At 46.9% G+C, this 18,520-nt stretch overlaps 1 protein-coding gene across 1 annotated transcript in view; it reads left to right on the top strand.

Moving 5' to 3' along the window:
• The window catches only part of Arf6 (ADP-ribosylation factor 6), a 147,855-nt gene that overhangs the window by 122,519 nt on the left and 6,816 nt on the right, over positions 1-18,520 (top strand). Inside the window, exon 3 of the mRNA XM_045735578.2 lies at positions 3,209-3,407. Within this exon, the coding sequence (XP_045591534.1) occupies positions 3,209-3,407 (199 nt within the window). The remainder of the gene's footprint in view (positions 1-3,208; positions 3,408-18,520) is intronic.

Below are 18,520 nucleotides of genomic sequence, written 5' to 3' on the forward strand. Positions count from 1 at the left end.
ACAATATTCTTTATGTGGTCCTCAGGTGATAGTTTTCTATCTAGAACCACCCCTAGATCTCTTTCTTTATCAGAATTCTTTAAAGATTTCTCACATAATATATAGGTTGTGTGGGGTCTATGTTCTCCTATTCCACATTCCATAACATGACATTTATTAACATTAAATTCCATTTGCCAAGTGTTGCTCCATCTACTTATTTTGTCCAGGTCTTCTTGAAGGGCATGACAATCATATAATTTCTTATCCTTCCTATTATCTTAGCATCATCAGCAAACATGTTCATATAATTCCGTATACCAACTGGTAGATCATTTATGTACACAATAAACATCACTGGTGCAAGAACTGAACCCTGTGGTACTCCACTTGTGACATTTCTCCATTCCGATACATTGCCTCTGATTACTGCCCTCATTTTTCTATCAGTCAGAAAATTTTTCATCCATGATAGAAGCTTACCTGTCACCCCTCCAATATTTTCTAGTTTCCAGAACAACCTCTTATGTGGAACTCTGTCGAAAGCCTTGTTTAGGTCCAGATAGATGCAGTCAACCCAACCATCTCTTTCCTGTAATATCTCTGTGGCTCGATCATAGAAACTGAGTTAATTCGATACACAGGATCTTCCAGATCGAAAACCATACTGTCTGTCTGATATTATATCATTTCTCTCTAGGTGTTCTACCCATTTAGTTTTGATTAGTTTTCCCAATAATTTCACTATTACACTTGTCAATGATACAGGTCTATAATTGAGGGGGTCTTCCCTGCTGCCACTTTTGTAGATTGGAACTATGTTAGCCTGTTTCCACACGTCTGCTACGATCCCTATACACAGGGATGCCTGAAAGATCAGGTGAAGTGGAATGCTGAGCTCAGATGCACATTCTCTCAGAACCCATGGAGTTCAGAACCCATAGTGTCCAGTGTCTGCTGCTCCCCCTCTTCCAGTAGATTGGACCGGTCTGTTACATGGCTAGTTCAGTCTTCCTCCTCAGCTCTTCGCATTTGGTCTTTTTGACGTGGGTTTATCACCATTTGTATGGTGATCAGGTGGCTTCGTTAATAGTGTCCCACCTAAGAGCTTCGTCTCAGCAACAGTATGAAGTTTCTTGGCATTCTTTCCACCATTTTCTCTCTCTCTTCATATGTTGTCCTCTATTTCTGATCAGGTTGTCTTGTCCTTTCTTTCTTGGCTGTTTCAGGACAGTCACTTGATGCCAAATATTGTCGCCTCATATCGTGGAGCAGGCGGAGCCGCTCCAGCTTGCGTTTGGGGTAGATGTCACTACTGCCCCATTCCGTAAACTTTCTCGTGCTTTGTTTCACCTTCTACCTGCTCATATGCCACCTGAGCCATCTTGGTCCTTGGACAGGGTGCTTGCTCTATCTCCTCCTCAGGTTCATGGTGGCTCCTTCGGTTCAAAATTGTTTTTCCCAAGGCTCTCTTTCTGTTGGCGTTGGCCTCGGGTCGGGTTGGTAAGCTTCACGCTCTCCGTCCGGTGCAGGAGTTTCTGCTTTTTGATTACCATGTTTCCTGATTACCAGGACCTGGTAATCAGTTTGTTTCGGTTGCAGCCTTCTTCCTTTTCTGGCTAAAAACGAGATGGCTGCTTTCTGGAGGGATCCTTGGGTCATTGATGCTTGGTTGGTCAGGCCATGGGTGCATTATGTGTTGTTTTGTTGCGGCTCTTCACCGTTACCTGCACGCTTCGGATTCTGTGGCCGGGGATACCTTGGAGTCGTTTCTGGGGCTTAGCGTCCCCGCGGCCCGGTTGTTGACCAAGCCTCCTCGTTGCTGGACTGGTCAATCAGGCTGTTTGATGCGGCTGCTCGCAGCCTGATTGTATGACTCTCAGCCTGGTTGATCAGGTATTCTTAGGAGGTGCTTATCCAGTTCTCTCTTGAACACTGCACAGGGGTCAGTCCAGTTATGCCCCTTATGTGTAGTGGAAGCGTGTTGAACAGTCTCGGGCCTCTGATGTTGATAGTTCTCTCTCAGAGTACCTGTTGCACCTCTGTTTTTCAATGGGTTGGGATGGGATGTGCTTTGGGTTGAACCATCCCATTGAAAAACAGAGGTCTTGGGCATTCGTGTGTGGCTTTGGGTTGCAGGTAGCAGCCAGTTGTCTTGCCTTTGAGTTGAGGAGCGTATGGTGGCCGCCTCCCGGGTAAATCCCTCCTTTCCTTATCTATGGTTATGTAGCTCCAGGGAGCAGGAGGGACACTCCCATAGAAAACCAGCGTTGAATGTAATGAAACGCCATTTACTGGGTATGCCCCAGAGGCTCCCTGGCACCCTCCAGTTGGCAGTTTTTGCATTTCCCTCCTACTCCTCCCAGAGAGGGGGAGGGCTGTGTGGACAAGTGGTGTGGCATTGAGGTGTGACATTTGCTTGTTTCCTTGGGAATTAAGGGAATTCTGCCTCTCTGCAAGATTTTCGGATGCAAATTTTTTGCCATGTGTGGGGGGGGGGGGTTGTTTTGTAATGTCTACCTTTCTAGGTGCCTAATCCCGGTTGATGGCAGATAAGGAAAACCTCCAAACACAGGTGGGTTTTCCAGGGGGCCACTGCTCTCTGTGCCTCTTTAAGAGAGCCAGATTCTGGATTGTGGTCCCCAGTTGGCTGAACTCTATTGACTAATGCCCTGGTGTAATGTATCACATATTAGCCCGATAGCTCCAGGGAGCCTCCAGGGCTCACCCAGAAAATGGCGTTTCATTACATTCAATGCTGTTTTCTTATTTTTAATTCAATTTACATTAATTCTTATAGAAAAATTTGTTTCGGTTTAAGAATTTTTGATTGAGGAACCATCTCTAGGAACTAATTAAATTCGTAAATGAAGGTACCACTGTATATAAATGACAGAGCTACTTGTGCCTCTGTGAAGGGACCCAGGTTCTACCTCTGGGTCCCCGGTAGACCAGAGAACTCCACATCTGATGCCACCTACATCAGAGATGGTAGCTTCAGGAAGTCACTTGGATGTACCCAGAAATTGGTATTTTATTTACATTAAATGGTTGTTGTTTGTGTGCCTCTTCTATATGTATTGGTTTAAACATTTTTCTGATTTAATCAAATGCATAATCTCATACCTTCCATGCCGTTGTTTAACGTATAAATTGTTAGTAATGTAGTAAGAATTTGTAATTAATTCGGTCGTAAACATATCCTTCAAGTTGATTGTTCTCTCCCCAGGATGTTGGCGGACAAGACAAAATCCGGCCATTGTGGAGACATTATTATACAGGCACACAAGGGCTTATATTTGTTGTTGACTGTGCCGACCGTGACCGAGTGGATGAAGCCAGACAAGAACTTCATCGAATTATTAATGATCGGGAGATGAGGGATGCCATTATACTTGTATTTGCAAATAAGCAGGACCTACCTGATGGTAATGATTTTTTGTTGGGTTTTCAGCTGTAGTTGATTTTTTATATTTCTCTGTATCATATGATATTTATCACAGCAAAGTACTGTTTTTTTATAGTACTGTACTGTACTGTTTTCCACAAATGTCACATACTTTATGCAGATTGAATATTTTATACTATACAGTACCGTAATTTAACTGTGCAAACCCCACACTCTGCTTTTCTGTGAAGAACATGTTGGTTTCTCCCAGTACTGAGCTCTGGCACAGCTGAACCTTAATTTTTTCTGGTGAGGCTTCACTCTGGATAGTGCATGTGCTTCAGTTCCTGCATGGAGACTGGTGGTTGGGCCAGGTGAGGGGTTTGTTTCTTTCTGGAGGCCTCCTACGGGTTTGTTTCTTACTGGAGGCCTCCTACGGGTTTGTTTCTTACTGGAGGCCTCCTACGGGTTTGTTTCTTTCTGGAGGCCTCCTACGGGTTTGTTTCTTTCTGGAGGCCTCCTACGGGTTTGTTTCTTTCTGGAGGCCTCCTACGGGTTTGTTTCTTTCTGGAGGCCTCCTACGGGTTTGTTTCTTTCTGGAGGCCTCCTACGGGTTTGTTTCTTTCTGGAGGCCTCCTACGGGTTTGTTTCTTTCTGGAGGCCTCCTACGGGTTTGTTTCTTTCTGGAGGCCTCCTACGGGTTTGTTTCTTTCTGGAGGCCTCCTACGGGTTTGTTGCTGCCTCCTCCTCCTCTGGTGGCAGCTTATTACCTGGCGTTTACCTGCACATGGCTCCAGGAATTCTTCTATTCCCAAGCCCGGCCTGGAGTCATGCCTAACCTGCGGTGATGGGTCCAGCAGGCTATTGCTTGGAGCGACCCGCAGGCCCACATATTCACTATAACTCAATTGGTCCGGCACTACTTGCAGGAACTTATTTAATTGCATTCCTGAAGAGGTCCACCTTTTGCCATATTTCCCAAGGTCAGGAGTTGGTGTGGAGTTCCAAGTTCATTCGCCAACAGATGGTTTTTTGTGTATGTGTTGGGTGGTGGTAGTTTTCCTGCTAGTTATGTTGGAGGAGGTATTTGCCCTCCTCTCTGAGTCTGCAGCCACTCTTGCTCTTGTGGCTTTTCTTTGTATTTACTCAGTTTTGATACATGCTGCTGGTCACCTTTCTGTTTACACCAAGGTCCACAATTCTGCTGGGAACTTATAGAAAAGGCCTGGATCTGGAAAAAAAAAAGGATCTGTTTTACATTTGTCTGCTATACCTTTCTCAAAGTTCCTTTCTGTCTCTCTCCTCACTGCTGTGCCATTGTTTCTTGTTTGCTTTTAGTGCTGTTATGTTTGCGGGTCAGGCCTCTTCAGATATTAAACCCATTTTCTTGTCTTTTCCTCTCTGGCCCCTCTCACAATTTCTGTTGAACCAATCTTGTTTTCTGGTCCTGCATCTCTGTTTTGGTATGAATGTTTGTGTGCCTTTATTGTATATCACACAAAATTGGGCATACATCTCATTTACTTGCTTAGCAGCATGTCTGTCCAATTAACATCATTAAAGAATTTTCTAAGTTCCACATAGTGTCCTCTCTTGAAATCAAGTTTATCAACTGATTCAATGTCCCCATTCTCTTCTAGATTATATCGCAAAGCATATTTAATTTCCAACAGGACATGATCACTCATTCCCAAGGGAGGAAGGTACTGCATTTCAAATATCTCTAGTTCTTTCCTGGTGAATATTAGGTACAGTACAGACGGAACATCCCCTTCCCTCATTTTTGTGGCCTGCTTGACGTGTTGATACATGAATGTCTCCAGAATGAGGTGGCTCTGCCAGCTCCAAGGGTTGTCCCTTTGATTCGGGTGCAGAGTCAGTTGAGCTGGCTAGACAGTCAAGGCTTCAGATTCAGAGGCGCTGTTCCTAGCCAGTCCCCCTCTTTCTTTTCTTTTTCTTTTTTAAGCCTCCTCCCCCAGACTCCGCTTTTTCTGTCATGGGCCCTTGGGTCTCTTTTCGACTTCAGGTGGTTCTTTCTTTCCTCTGCAGAGGGTACTCCTTTTGCAGGGTGAGGGGTTTTGAGGTCCTCCTTTCTTGGTTCATTGTGCCTTTGGCCCATCAGAATTATTCTTTTGAAGGATTCCCTCCTTCAGTGGCTTAAGAGGCTCTCTTCACGTACCTCCTGCAAAACCTGGATTTTACCTCTGGGAGTCTCAGCCTTCTTAGGCTTTGAGCCTTCCTCTCCTTTGTAGATGTGTATGAGGTTATGGAGTCTCCCTGGCTATCATACAAATTTTGTTTTCATCCAACCCATTTAGTGTAATTACCTAAGTGTAGTTACAGGATGAGAGCTACGCTCGTGGTGTCCCGTCTTCCCAGCACTCTTTGTCATATAACACTGGAGCTACTGACAGTTTTGGCCTCCACCACCTTCTCACTTAACTTGTTCCATCTACCACTCTGTTTACGAAAGTGAATTTTCTCATATTTCTTCGGCATCTTTGTTTAGTTAGTTTAAATCTGTGTCCTCTTGTTCTTGAAGTTCCGGGTCTTAAAAAATCTTCCCTATTGATTTTATCAATTCCTGTTACTATTTTGTATGTACAGTAGTGATCATATCACCACTTTTTCTTCTGTCTTCTAGTTTTGGCATATTTAATGCCTCTAACCTCTCTTCGTAGCTCTTGCCCTTCAGTTCTGGGAGCCACTTAGTAGCATGTCTTTGCACCTTTTCCAGTTTGTTGATGCACTTTTTAAGATATGGGCACCATACAACCGCTGCATATTCCAGCTTTGGCCTAACAAAAGTCGTGAACAATTTCTTTAATATTTCGCCATCCATGTATTTAAAAGCAATTCTGAAGTTAGAAAGCGTGACATAGGCTCCTCGTACAACGTTCTTTATGTGGTCCTCAGGTGATAGTTTTCTATCTAGAACCATCCCTAGATCTCTTTCTTTATCAGAATTCTTTCAAGATTTCTCACATAATTTATAGGTTGTGTGGGGTCTATGTTCTCCTATTCCACATTCCATAACATGGCATTTATTAACAAATATTTCTATAAAATCCAATTCTTATCCGATTGACTTGGGGATAGTATGAACATGTTTGCCATGAAATTTCCGTTTTCTCTAATAGCCACCTAGCCTATTTGGGAGAACGGCATTGTATTGTATCTTCGTGGTAAGACCATTGTATTGTTGACATGACGAGTGTAATCGACGTAGTTTTTTATTTGGTGCCGGTCTAACGCATCCTTGTGTGACATTTTATACATATGTTCTAGAACATTCTATTGCAAACACATTGGTACAAAAATGAAATACGTACATCGAAAATTAAGGTCAGGACAGTGAAGGGAATATACACTTTTCAATAGGGGTTTTGCCGATGTGCCGTCGGGTGTGCGGTAACACGCACTTCCCACACGCTTGCGGGTTGGCAGCAATCATGACTCTACATTTATATGCATATGTCCGTGTAGGGAATTTTATTGCGATCTCAGTGATACCAAATTTAACGCTGTAGGACAAGTGTGGAGTTGACAACAATGAAAAGAATAGAAACATTTTGTCGGTGTTTGAAGCTCACGGCTAGTGATCAACGTAGTTCTTTATTTGGTGCCGGTCTAACGCATCCTTGTGTGACATTTTATACATAAATTCTTCTAGAACATTCTATTGCGAACACATTGGTACAAAAATGAGGTACGCACCTCGAGAATTAATGTCAGGACAGTGAAAAGAGTATACACTTTTCGGCATTGCCGCTCCAGAGCCCGAAATGCCGCGCGCACAAGGCGAAGGTTTTTTTATTGTTTGCCAAGAGCACAAAAGTGTTAAATTCCATTTGCCAAGTGGTGCTCCATATACTTATTTTGTCCAGGTCTTCTTGAAGGGCATGACAATCATCTAAGTTATCTTCACTATTATCTTAGCATCATCAGCAAACATGTTCATATAATTCTGTATTCCAACTGGTAGATCATTTATGTAGACAATGAACATCACTGTTGCAAAAACTGAACCCTGTGGTACTCCACTTGTGACATTTATCCAGTCCGACACATTGCCTCTGATCACTGCCCTCATTTTTCGATCAGTCAGAAAATCTTTCATCCATGTTAGAAGCTTACCTGTCACCCCTCCAATATTTTCCAGTTTCCAGAACAACCTCTTATGTGGAACTCTGTCGAAAGCCTTTTTTAGGTCCAGATAGATGCAGTCAACCCAACCATCTCTTTCCTGTAAAATCTCTTTTTGCTCGATCATAGAAACTGAGTAAATTCGATACACAGGATCTTCCAGATCGAAAACCATACTGTCTGTCTGATATTATATCATTTCTCTCCAGGTGTTCTACCCATTTAGTTTTTATTATTTTTTCCAATATTTTCACTATTACACTTGTCAATGATACAGGTCTATAATTGAGGGGGTCTTCCCTGCTTCCACTTTTGTAAATTGGAACTATGTTAGCCTTTTTCCACATGTCTGCTATGACTTCTGTACACAGGGATGCCTGAAAGATCAGGTGAAGTGGAATGCTGAGCTCAGATGCACATTCTCTCAGAACCCATGGTGAAACTCCATCTGGGCCAGCTGCTTTGTTCTTACTTAGCTCCTTTAGCATATTTTCCACTTCATCTCTAGACACCTCTATACGCTCTATGTTGTTCTCTGGAATTCTTATTGTCTGGTTCCCTGAAGATCTCATTTTGTGCAAACACACTTTGGAACTGTTTGTTTAATGTTTCACACATTTCTTTTTCATTTTCTGTGTATCTGTCCCCCATTTTCAACCTCTAAATATTATCCTTTACCTGTAGCTTGCTTTTAATGAATTTATAGAAAAGGCCTGGATCTGATTTACGTTTGTCTGCTATACCATTCTCAAAGTTCCTCTATCCTTACTGACGTGTAGTTGTTTCTTGCGTCTTTGTAACGCTGGTATGTTTGGGGGTTTGGCCTCTTTCTAAAGTTTCCTATAGAACAATCCCCGTGTGGGGGAAAGGGGGAGCTCCAGACCCCACCGTCGGTGACCCAACCGTTAGTTCTTAGGCTGATGGGATCTGGTGCGGTCGTGCCTCTGGCTCCAGTTTTCCATTGCAGTTTTGTGCCTTGTGGTGCGAGCTGTCCCTTCCAGTGGTGCATGGGCCAGGAGTGATATTCCACGGTACTCGGGCTGCATGCGTCTAGGATCACCTTCCCTAGGTGCCCTATAAGTACTGCCCTTGGGGCTTAGGGCCACCTTCCTTGGGTCACCTTGGGGTCTTAGGGCCACCTTCCTTGGGTCACCTTGGGGTCTTAGGGCCACCTTCCTTGGGTCACCTTGGGGTCTTAGGGCCACCTTCCTTGGGTCACCTTGGGGTCTACCTCCGCTGTCCCATTTACTGCTCGGTATTTGGCCGCCCTTGGGGTCAGCTGGGTTTTTTTCTTGCCCTTGTTTGTCTCTGGGTAGGGGTAGTTTTCATCACTGGCAGGGGCGTGGGGTACTGCAATGCTAGTTTTCACAATTGACAGTGGCCGGATCTGTTCCACCCTGGTACGTTGTCCTCTTGTGGGGGTTTTCTTTTGTTTTTGTTTTCTACCTGGTGTGGGGGGGGGGGTCTGCCTGTTGGTCCCCCATCACTGTTCTTGGGGTATATCTATATCTTTACATCTCCACCTTGTGTTGGTGGTCCTTCCCGCTTGGTCCCTGTGAGTGTACACGTCCCGGGGGTTCAGCTACAGCAGTTTGTTTTGTAGTCTTGGGTGCCGGTTCGCAGTACCCTGCCTGGGCTTCCCTTAGCGTGTTATCAAGGCTAAGGGCCCTGGAAAACCCCACGAGGGCTACGTGATCCGATGGATGTGACCCCTGAGTACCCCCCCTCGCTTCCTGCGAGTTTGAAGGTTGCTCTGTCCCCTTGTCTCAGGGGGATACTCACCGGTTTTTGCCTCCGCCATACTGCCTGTTGGGTCGGTGACTGTTTTGACCTGGAGTCGTGCGACGTGTGTTGTCTGTACGTACTCCAATTCACCCAGGCTACTGTGCCTGATATGCGGATGAGGGCAGCTGAGGTGTTGCATGCTCACTTTAGGTTGCTGCAATGCGCTAGGTTGGTTGCTGCAACTGCCTGAGGCTGCCCCATTTTTGTTATAGGGACCCGGCCTTGGAGGTGAGAGTCGCTTCGGCTCTGGTTCCGTCCACCCCTCCAAATCCTTCACCTTTTGTTGCCCGTTCGCGCCCCCCCCCCCCCCTCCCCCTTGCTGCCGGCTTCAAAACGTTTGAGGGTTTCGGAGCCGGGGCTGGGTTTAGTTGGTTGTGAGACTAGGGCGGTCTCGGGGGTGTCCCCTTTTGGGGCGGTGGTGGAGGCATTCGAGTCTGGGTTTTTTTGCAGGAGCTTCTGAGTCTGGCCAGTGGACCCCCCCTTTTGTTCCTGCTTTTTTGGCTGCTCCCACCTTTTCTTTGGGGGTGGGGGCTTAGGAGGATGGCTCGGACCCGGGTCCTCAGGGCGAGGTTCCCGGGGTTGAGAAGGGGTTGGCTTGGGGGCCTTGGGCCCTGTTGGACCCCGCCTGGGTTTTTTTTACCCTCTGAGCAGCGTGGCTTGGTGTTATAAGGAGAGGGGGTTCTCTTTCGCTTCCTCCGCGTATGAATTGGATTTAGTGTCCACCCCTCCCCGGGTTCGGTTCCGTGATCCCACGGGTTCTTCGGTTCCGTCATTAAAGAGGTTTCCGGCTTCCCATGTTTCGTCTTCGGAGGTGCGGGAAGCCTTGGCGGCTTACCTCTTGCGCGGCCCAGATTATGCCTTCGTGATGGTTCCGCGTTCCATCGTGTACGGATCCCCTGGTTCATGCTGGTTTTGTTATGAAGTTCTGGAGTCGTTCTGGTTGGCAGACTGTCCTCTCTTTTCATTGGAGGCTTGGCACACGTTCTGTCGGTCCCGCACGCTTGAGTGGCGAGAGGTTTCTACAGCATTGCAGGTTTTCCTGCGGGGGGCGACTTCGAGCATCTTAATGTTTGTTTGTTCGCCCCTGCCCTTCCGTGGGAGGTTGGTGTCATGCAGCTTCACGTGCAGGTTCCTTCCCTCTCGACTGCCTTGGTTGCGGAGGATTTGCGAACTCATGGCCTGCTTGCTTCGGCTCTGTGTTTCTTTTCCCTCCTTAAGCTGTCCTCGGATTGGCTCGAGTTGGATGTGGGAGCGTTTGCGGCCACTGCTGGGACTAGTGCACTGCTCTCTGCGGAGGGCGTCGTCTGCTTTGTTGAAGCTCTTCATACCCATCTTGAGTGATGCGGTTTCGTGGTTCTATGCTTCTCACCATACGTGTCGTCAGGCAGGCTTCTTCCTTGGAATCTGCCTGGGTCCTGGCTCTTCGTTTGTCTTCGCCCTTTTGTCTGTTGCTGTTTGCAGAGTCTGCTGTGGTGCAATACTTGCAGGCGGCCTCGGTCAGTTGTTGCTCCGGGGGGCTTGCGGGGGGCCTTCCCGGAAGGATCGTGCCAGGGCTCGGGGGTCTTTTCGTCTGGGTAGGCCTTTGGTGCCGGATTCGGGGCTGGCAGCGCCTTCGGTTCCAGCTGTTGCTGGTCGGCGTGGGGACCGCCCTGTTCGCCGCTTGGGTTCTCGTAAGGTGCGTCGGCCTTTTCGCGGTTCGTCTCATTGACGGGGCGATGGGGAGGGGGCTCGCCTAGTTTGCTCATGCCTGGTCCCACGATTCGTGGGCTTTTTGGGTCATTTTGTGTGGCCTGTGGTGGCATTGGGTGGCTCCCTCGGGGGGTTTGGGGCTGGTGGGGCAGGCCTCTTCTCCTGCGCTCTGTCGGGTCATCTCGGAGTAGGTTTGCTTGGATGTGGTCGAAACGACGACGTCCCTCAACTGGATTTCCCGCCCGCTTCCAGTACCGAAATGGGACTGCGCGGACCTCCGGTTCATTCTGGACTTGTCCCATCTGAACCCGTGGGTTTTGTGCCCCTCCTTCCAGATGACTACACTGTCCCAGGTCCATCTTCTCTTGGAGGGGGGGGCACTTGGATGGTGTCCCTGGACCTCAAGGACGCATATTGGCATGTCCCGGTTCATCCGGGGTTCAGGGTCTGGCTCGGTTTTGTTGTGGGCGTCAAGGTTACTGCTTTCGTTGTCTTCCCATCGGGTTGAATCTGGCACTTCGCATTTTCACACGCCTTACTCGGGTCGTGGTGACCCGCCTGCATCTGCTAGGTGTTCGGGTTCTGGCCTACCTCGACGACTGGCTGGTTTGGGCTCCAAGTCAGTCCGCGTGTCTGCTCGCCAGGGATTTGGCTCTTTCCCAGCTCGCTGGGTTCAGGTTCTTGGTGAACTGGAGGAAGTCCCATCTGGTTCCCTCTCAGGTTTGGTCTTGGCTGGGTCTGGTTTGGGACGCTCGCACTGCTTCCTTGTCTCTACCTCCACCGGCTCTGTTGCACCTCTGGTCCTGCCTTTGCCTGTTTCTGAGGGGTTCCTGGGTCATGAGGCGGTTGCTCGAGAGTTTGTGCAGGAACCTGAACTTTGCCATGTTGGTCTACCCGCCGGGTCAGGTGTGGTTTTGTCGGCTGTTCTGGTTTTTTTGGGGACGGCCCTTCCACCTTTCTCGCGATCATTGGGTTCGGCGTCAAGGGGACTTTGCGTCGGTTGCTATGTCGCCGGCTTCCTCTTCGGGTTTTTCAGGGTTCGGTGCCTCTGCGCTTTCCTGAGCCCTTGCTCGATGTGTGCATGAACGCATCGTCTCTTGGCTGGGGTTCTGTGACCAGTGCTCACTAGGCCGGCCGGGGGTGGTGGGGTCCATCCTACCGTTGGGCTCACAGCACGGTCCGGGAGTTCACGACAGTGTGGATGTCGCTCCAGAGGGTTCGAGTCGCTCGCGGATTGACGATCAGGCTCCATTCAGACTGCTCCCCAGTGGTTCATTGCCTGCACCGAGGGGGTTCGATGCGGTCCTTGGCTCTTTGGGGCTGGTCGCTTCGGGTGACTCATCTGCTGAGTTCTCAGGGTTTGGGTCACGGCGGTTCTCAGGGTTTGGTTCACGGCGGTTCTCAGGGTTTGGGTCACGGCGGTTCTCAGGGTTTGGTTCACGGCGGTTCTCAGGGTTTGGGTCACGGCGGTTCTCAGGGTTTGGGTCACGGCGGTTCTCAGGGTTTGGTTCACGGCGGTTCTCAGGGTTTGGTTCACGGCAGTTCTCAGGGTTTGGTTCACGGCGGTTCTCAGGGTTTGGTTCACGGCGGTTCTCAGGGTTTGGTTCACGGCAGTTCTCAGGGTTTGGTTCACGGCGGTTCTCAGGGTTTGGTTCACGGCGGTTCTCAGGGTTTGGTTCACGGCAGTTCTCAGGGTTTGGTTCACGGCGGTTCTCAGGGTTTGGTTCACGGCGGTTCTCAGGGTTTGGTTCTCTCCTGGCGGTTCAACGTCCGGGGGGTGTCCAACGTCCTGGCGGATGGCCTGTCCCGGATCCTTCCCCTTTCCACAGAATGGACGGTCGACGCCGACTCCTTCCATTGGCTGTGCCGGACGTTCGGGACTCCAGAAGTGGATCTCTTCGCGTCGGCATGGTCGAGGCGTCTCCCGGTATACGTGGCGCCCTTCCCTGACTGCGAGGCCGTCGGGGTCGACGCCTTCCGGCAGGACTGGTCGAGGTGGTGTTACCTGTACCTCTTTTCCCCAGTTCCGCTGTTGCTCCAGGTCCTGGCTTGCTTGGAGATTTAACAGGATCGTGTTGTCCTCCTAGCTCCATGGTGGCCGGCCCAGCCTTGGTTTCGGGCGCTGCCTGCTCGGTGTCTGAACCCGAAGGTCTTCCCACGGCTCCGCCTCTTTCAGCAGATCGGTCCAGCCCTGTACGAGACTGGTTCGGTCTTCTCAAGTCTTCACGTCCGGTGTTTTTGACTTGGGTTAATCATTCCTTGTATGGTGTAATTACCTAAGTGTAGTTACAGGATGAGAGCTACGCTCGTGGTGTCCCGTCTTCCCAGCACTCTTTGTCATATAACGCTTTGAAACTACTGACGGTCTTGGCCTCCACCACCTTCTCACCTAACTTGTTCCAACCGTCTAACCACTCTGTTTGCGAAAGTGAATTTTCTTATATTTCTTCGGCATCTGTGTTTAGCTAGTTAATATCTATGACCTCTTGTTCTTAAAGTTCCGGGTCTCGGGAAATCTTCCCTATCGATTTTATCAATTCCTGTTATTATTTTGTATGTAGTGATCATATCACCTCTTTTTCTTCTGTCTTCCAGTTTTGGCATATTTAATGCCTCTAACCTCTCTTCGTAGCTCTTGCCCTTCAGTTCTGGGAGCCACTTAGTAGCATGTCTTTGCACCTTTTCCAGTTTGTTGATGTGCTTCTTAAGATATGGGCACCACACAACCGCTGCATATTCTAGCTTTGGCCTAACAAAAGTCGTGAACAATTTCTTTAGTATATCGCAATCCATGTATTTAAAAGCAATTCCGAAGTTAGAAAGTGTGGCATAGGCTCCTCGCACAATATTCTTTATGTGGTCCTCAGGTGATAGTTTTCTATCTAGAACCACCCCTAGATCTCTTTCTTTATCAGAATTCTTTAAAGATTTCTCACATAATATATAGGTTGTGTGGGGTGTATGTTCTCCTATTCCACATTCCATAACATGGCATTTATTAACATTAAATTCCATTTGCCAAGTGGTGCTCCATATACTTATTTTGTCCAGGTCATCTTGAAGGGCATGACAATCATCTAAGTTTCTTATCCTTCCTATTATCTTAGCATCATCAGCAAACATGTTCATATAATTCTGTATACCAACTGGTAGATCGTTTATGTAGACAATAAATATCACTGGTGCAAGAACTGAACCCTGTGGTACTCCACTTGTGACATTTCTCCAGTCCGATACATTGCCTCTGATCACTGCCCTCATTTTTCTATCAGTCAGAAAAAAATGTTTCAGGACAGTCATCTTATGCCAAATACTGTCGCCTCGTATCGTGCGGCGTTGGCGGAGCCGCATCAGCTTGCTTTCGATGTTGATGTTTCTTCTGTCCCGTTTCGCAAGCTGTCTAGTGCGTTGTTTCACATCCGGCCTGCTCTTGCGCTGCCTAAGCCGTCTTGGTCCTTGGACCGCGTGCTCTCGTTTTTCTCTTCTCCTCGGTTTGCTGTGGCCCCTTCCATTCGGATTGTTTTTCTAAGGCTTTTTTTTTTTTTTCTTTTGGCATTGGCCTCTGGGGGTCGGGTAGGAGAGCTTCATGCCCTCCTCTGGGGCAGAGGTTTCTGCTCTTTTGGTCCTGGTGGTCGTTTTGTTCGCTTGCAGCGTCTCCCTCTTTTCTGGTGAAGAATGAGACGGCTGCGTTCTGGAGGGGACCATGGATTGTTGATGCTTGGTTGGTCAGACCAGGGGTGCATCATGTTGTGTCCGGTTGCGGCTCTTCGCCATTATTTGCACGCCACAGCTTCTGTTGCTGGGGATGCGCTTTGGATTGATCTGGTTTCCCCTTTTTCCCTGTTCTCGGGCTTGGGTCTCTCAGGTCGTCCGCAGGGTTATTATGTGTAGCCAGCCTTACGGTTTTTCCCCTGGGCCCACGACGTTCGTAAATTTGCTGCTTCGGCTGTCGTCTTTGACAACATGTCTTGGGTGGACATTCGGGCCCGGGGTTTTTGGAGATCGAACAGGGTCCTGGCTGCTCGCTACCTGGTGAATGTTCCTGGGCCTGGTTGGGCCTGCCTTGCTTTGGGTCGGCGGTTGCAGCCAGTTGTCTCGGCTTCACGTTGAGGAGTGAGGACGGACTGCCTCCCGGGTAAGTCCCTGTTTTTTTCCTTACCTTTGGGTAGTTAGCTCTGAGGAGCCAATGGGGCTCCCCCCAGAAAACTAGCATTGAATGTATTGAAACGCCATTTTCTGGGCGAGTCCTGGAGGCTCCCCGGCATCCCTCCCTCCCTCCAGTCTGCAGTGTTTTTGCGTTTTTGACATCCAGCATAAGAACTAATGGTTGGGTCGTTGACGGTGGGGCCTAGAGCTCCCCCATTCCCCCTCCCAGGGAGGGGGGCGTGGCGACATGATGATGTCATGCTTGTTTGTTAATTTTTGTTTGGGGAGTTCTGTCCACCTGTTCGGTCTTTGGTCGCAATAGCTTACCAGAATAGGGGTTTGTTTTGGGGCACCTACCTTTCTGGGTACCTGTCCCAGTCGATGGCAGACATAGAATGCTCCCAATCATAAGGGAGGGTCTCTATAGGCCATTGCTCCTCGTGCCTCTCTGAGGGGGCCAGGTTCTGGCTCGTGGTTCCCGGTAGGCAAGAACTCCATACATTGACTGATGCCAGAAAGTTATACATATTCATTCAGCCTGGATAGCTCCAGGAAGCCTCCGGGACTCGCCCAGAAAATGGCGTTTCATTACATTCAACGCGGGTTTTTTGCCGTACCTGAGTACCTGGAATTTATTTATCACTGTTAAACATCATGTTATTTTCTGCTGCCCAATCAAAAACTTTGTTAATATCTGCTTGTAGTTTTTCAATGTCTTCAGCAGAGGTAATTTTCATGCTAATTTTTGTGTCATCTGCAAAGGATGACACAAAACTGTGGCTTGTATTTTTGTCTAAATCTGATATGAGAATAAGGAAAAGCAGTGGTGCAAGGACTGTACCTTGAGGTACAGAGCTTTTAACTGTGCTTGGACTTGATTTGATTGACTGTTAATCTTTGTGTTCTGTTCGACAGGAAATTGAGTATCCAGCGTCCTACTTTACCAGTTATTCCCATTGACCTCATTTTGTGTGCTATCACTCCATGGTCACATTTGTCGAATGCCATTGCAAAGTCTGTGAATACAACATCTGTATTTTGCTTTTCTTCTTAAGCTTCTGTGATTTTGTCATAGTGGTTGAGTAACTGTGACAGACAGGATCTTCCTGCTCTAAATCCATGTTGTCCTGGGTTGTGTAGCTCATTATTTTCCATAAAACTAGAAATTTGATTCCTAATCACTCTCTTCAAAACTTTTATTATGTGTGATGTTAGCGCAACTGGTCTATAATTTTTTGCCAAGGCTTTACTCCCCCCCTTGTGCAACGGAGCTATATCTGCAGATTTAAGTGCTGCTGGTATCTCCCCTGTATCCAGGCTCTTTCTCCATATTACGCTGAGCACTCGCACTACTGGAACTTTACATTTCTTTATGAATATTGAATTCCACGAGTCAGGCCCAGGAGCTGAGTGCATGGGCATATTATCAATTTCTCTTTCAAAGTCTTCGGAGTTCGTGTTAATATCCGTTATATTATCTGCAGCTTGGATGTCATTCATAAAGAAGCTGTCTGTATTATCATGTTGTTTATTGGTGTGCTAAACATAGCCTCATACTGGCTTCTTAGAATCTCACTAATTTCTTTGTTGTCCTCCGTGTACATACCTTTGGTTGTAATTAAAGGTCCAATACTGGTGGAGGTATTTGATTTTGATTTTGCGTATGTGAAAAAATGTTTTAGAATTTTCTTTATCTCTTGTATAGCTTTCTGTTCCAATTCCATTTCTTCAGACTCGTATGATCGCTTCAATGTTTGTTCTATTTCTTCCATCTCCCTCTTTAGGTTTATTTTCCTTGCTTGTGATAGTCGTATCTGACTAAGCATTTCCGTTATTTTTTTCCTCGTCCTGTACAGTTGTCTCCGTTCTCTTTCTAGAGTGGTCCTCTTTCTGCCCTTCCTCACAGGCACGTGCTTCAAGCAGACCTTGTAAGCTTCAGCTGTCAGTTGAGCTATTCCCTGTGTGGGAGTTTTGTCGCTTAAGACCGTCTCCCATTGAATGATTGCATGGTCTACATTTATTTTTTCCCAGTCGATCCTCTTATTGTTGAAATTGAATTGATTGAATACCCTTTCTTGCTTGTTGGGTCTCTTGGACCTACTACCATTATTTATGCTAGTTTGCACCTAATGAGCTTATGGTCTGAGTATGTAGGATCCGAGATTATAATGTCTCTGATTAGTTCATCATTGTTTGTGAATAACAAGTGTGTTTTTGTTCCTAGTTGGTTCTGTAATCTGTTGATTGAGCGAGAATTTTTGAGATATTATTACCCTTGTCAAAACATGGATAAATATAGAAAACCGATAACTATTAGCTAAATATCAAATAAACAGATTTAAACTATTTCACAGATATATTAGACGAGGAGGGGAAGTAGCCATATATGTTAGGGAAAATTTGAAATGTAATCTCAAAGAGGGAATCAAAACAGAGCCCCACACAAATTATTTGGCTAGAATTAAACGAAAAAGTTAAGTCTTATAATAGGAGTTATATACAGGCCACCAAACTTAGAAGAGTTGAAGCAAAGTATCTATGGGATGAAATATCTAGAGCATCTAAGTCAAACAGTATTTGTATCATGGGTGACTTTAATTTTATTGGAATAAACTGACTTAACAGAATAGGGAATAATAAGCGGAAGATTTTCTAGAATTAATTGACGAATGCTTCCTTAGGCAACACATCGAGGAACCAACGTGGGAAAATAATATATTAGACTTGTTAGCCAACACACACACACACAGGGGCCTGGAGGAGGGGAATAATGGAGGGGCCTCGTAGCCTGGTGGATAACGCGCAGGACTCGTAATTCTGTGACGCGGGTTCGATTTCCGCACGAGGCAGAAACAAATGGGCAAAGTTTCTTTCACCCTAAGTGCCCCTGTTACCTAGCAGTAAATAGGTACCTGGGAGTTAGTCAGCTGTCACGGGCTGCTTCCTGGGGTGTGTGTGTGTGTGTGTGGTGTGGGAAAAAAAAAAAAAAAAAAATAGTAGTTAGTAAACAGTTGATTGACAGTTGAGAGGCGGGCCGAAAGAGCAAAGCTCAACCCCCGCAAAAATACAACTAGTAAACACACACACACACACACACAAATTAATGACATCAAAATAGTGAGTTAGGGAACAGTGATCACAAAGAAATCAGATTTAGCATTAAATGAAAACAATTTGTGAAAGTTGTTAAAGTGCTAGATTTCCAAAAAGCTGATTTTAACCACTGTGCTGCGCCAACCCAGAAATCTCGTTCTAAGAGTTGTACTATTTTTTTTTAAATTAGGCTATATTTTAATGTTTTTTAATGTTTTCATCACTGTGTTTTGAAATGAAAATGGTTGAGTTTGGAAACATTTTGACATTTACTTTACCTGAATATTTATTAAA

This window comes from Procambarus clarkii, chromosome 38, assembly GCF_040958095.1.
Source record: "Procambarus clarkii isolate CNS0578487 chromosome 38, FALCON_Pclarkii_2.0, whole genome shotgun sequence".
NCBI lineage: Eukaryota > Metazoa > Arthropoda > Malacostraca > Decapoda > Cambaridae > Procambarus > Procambarus clarkii.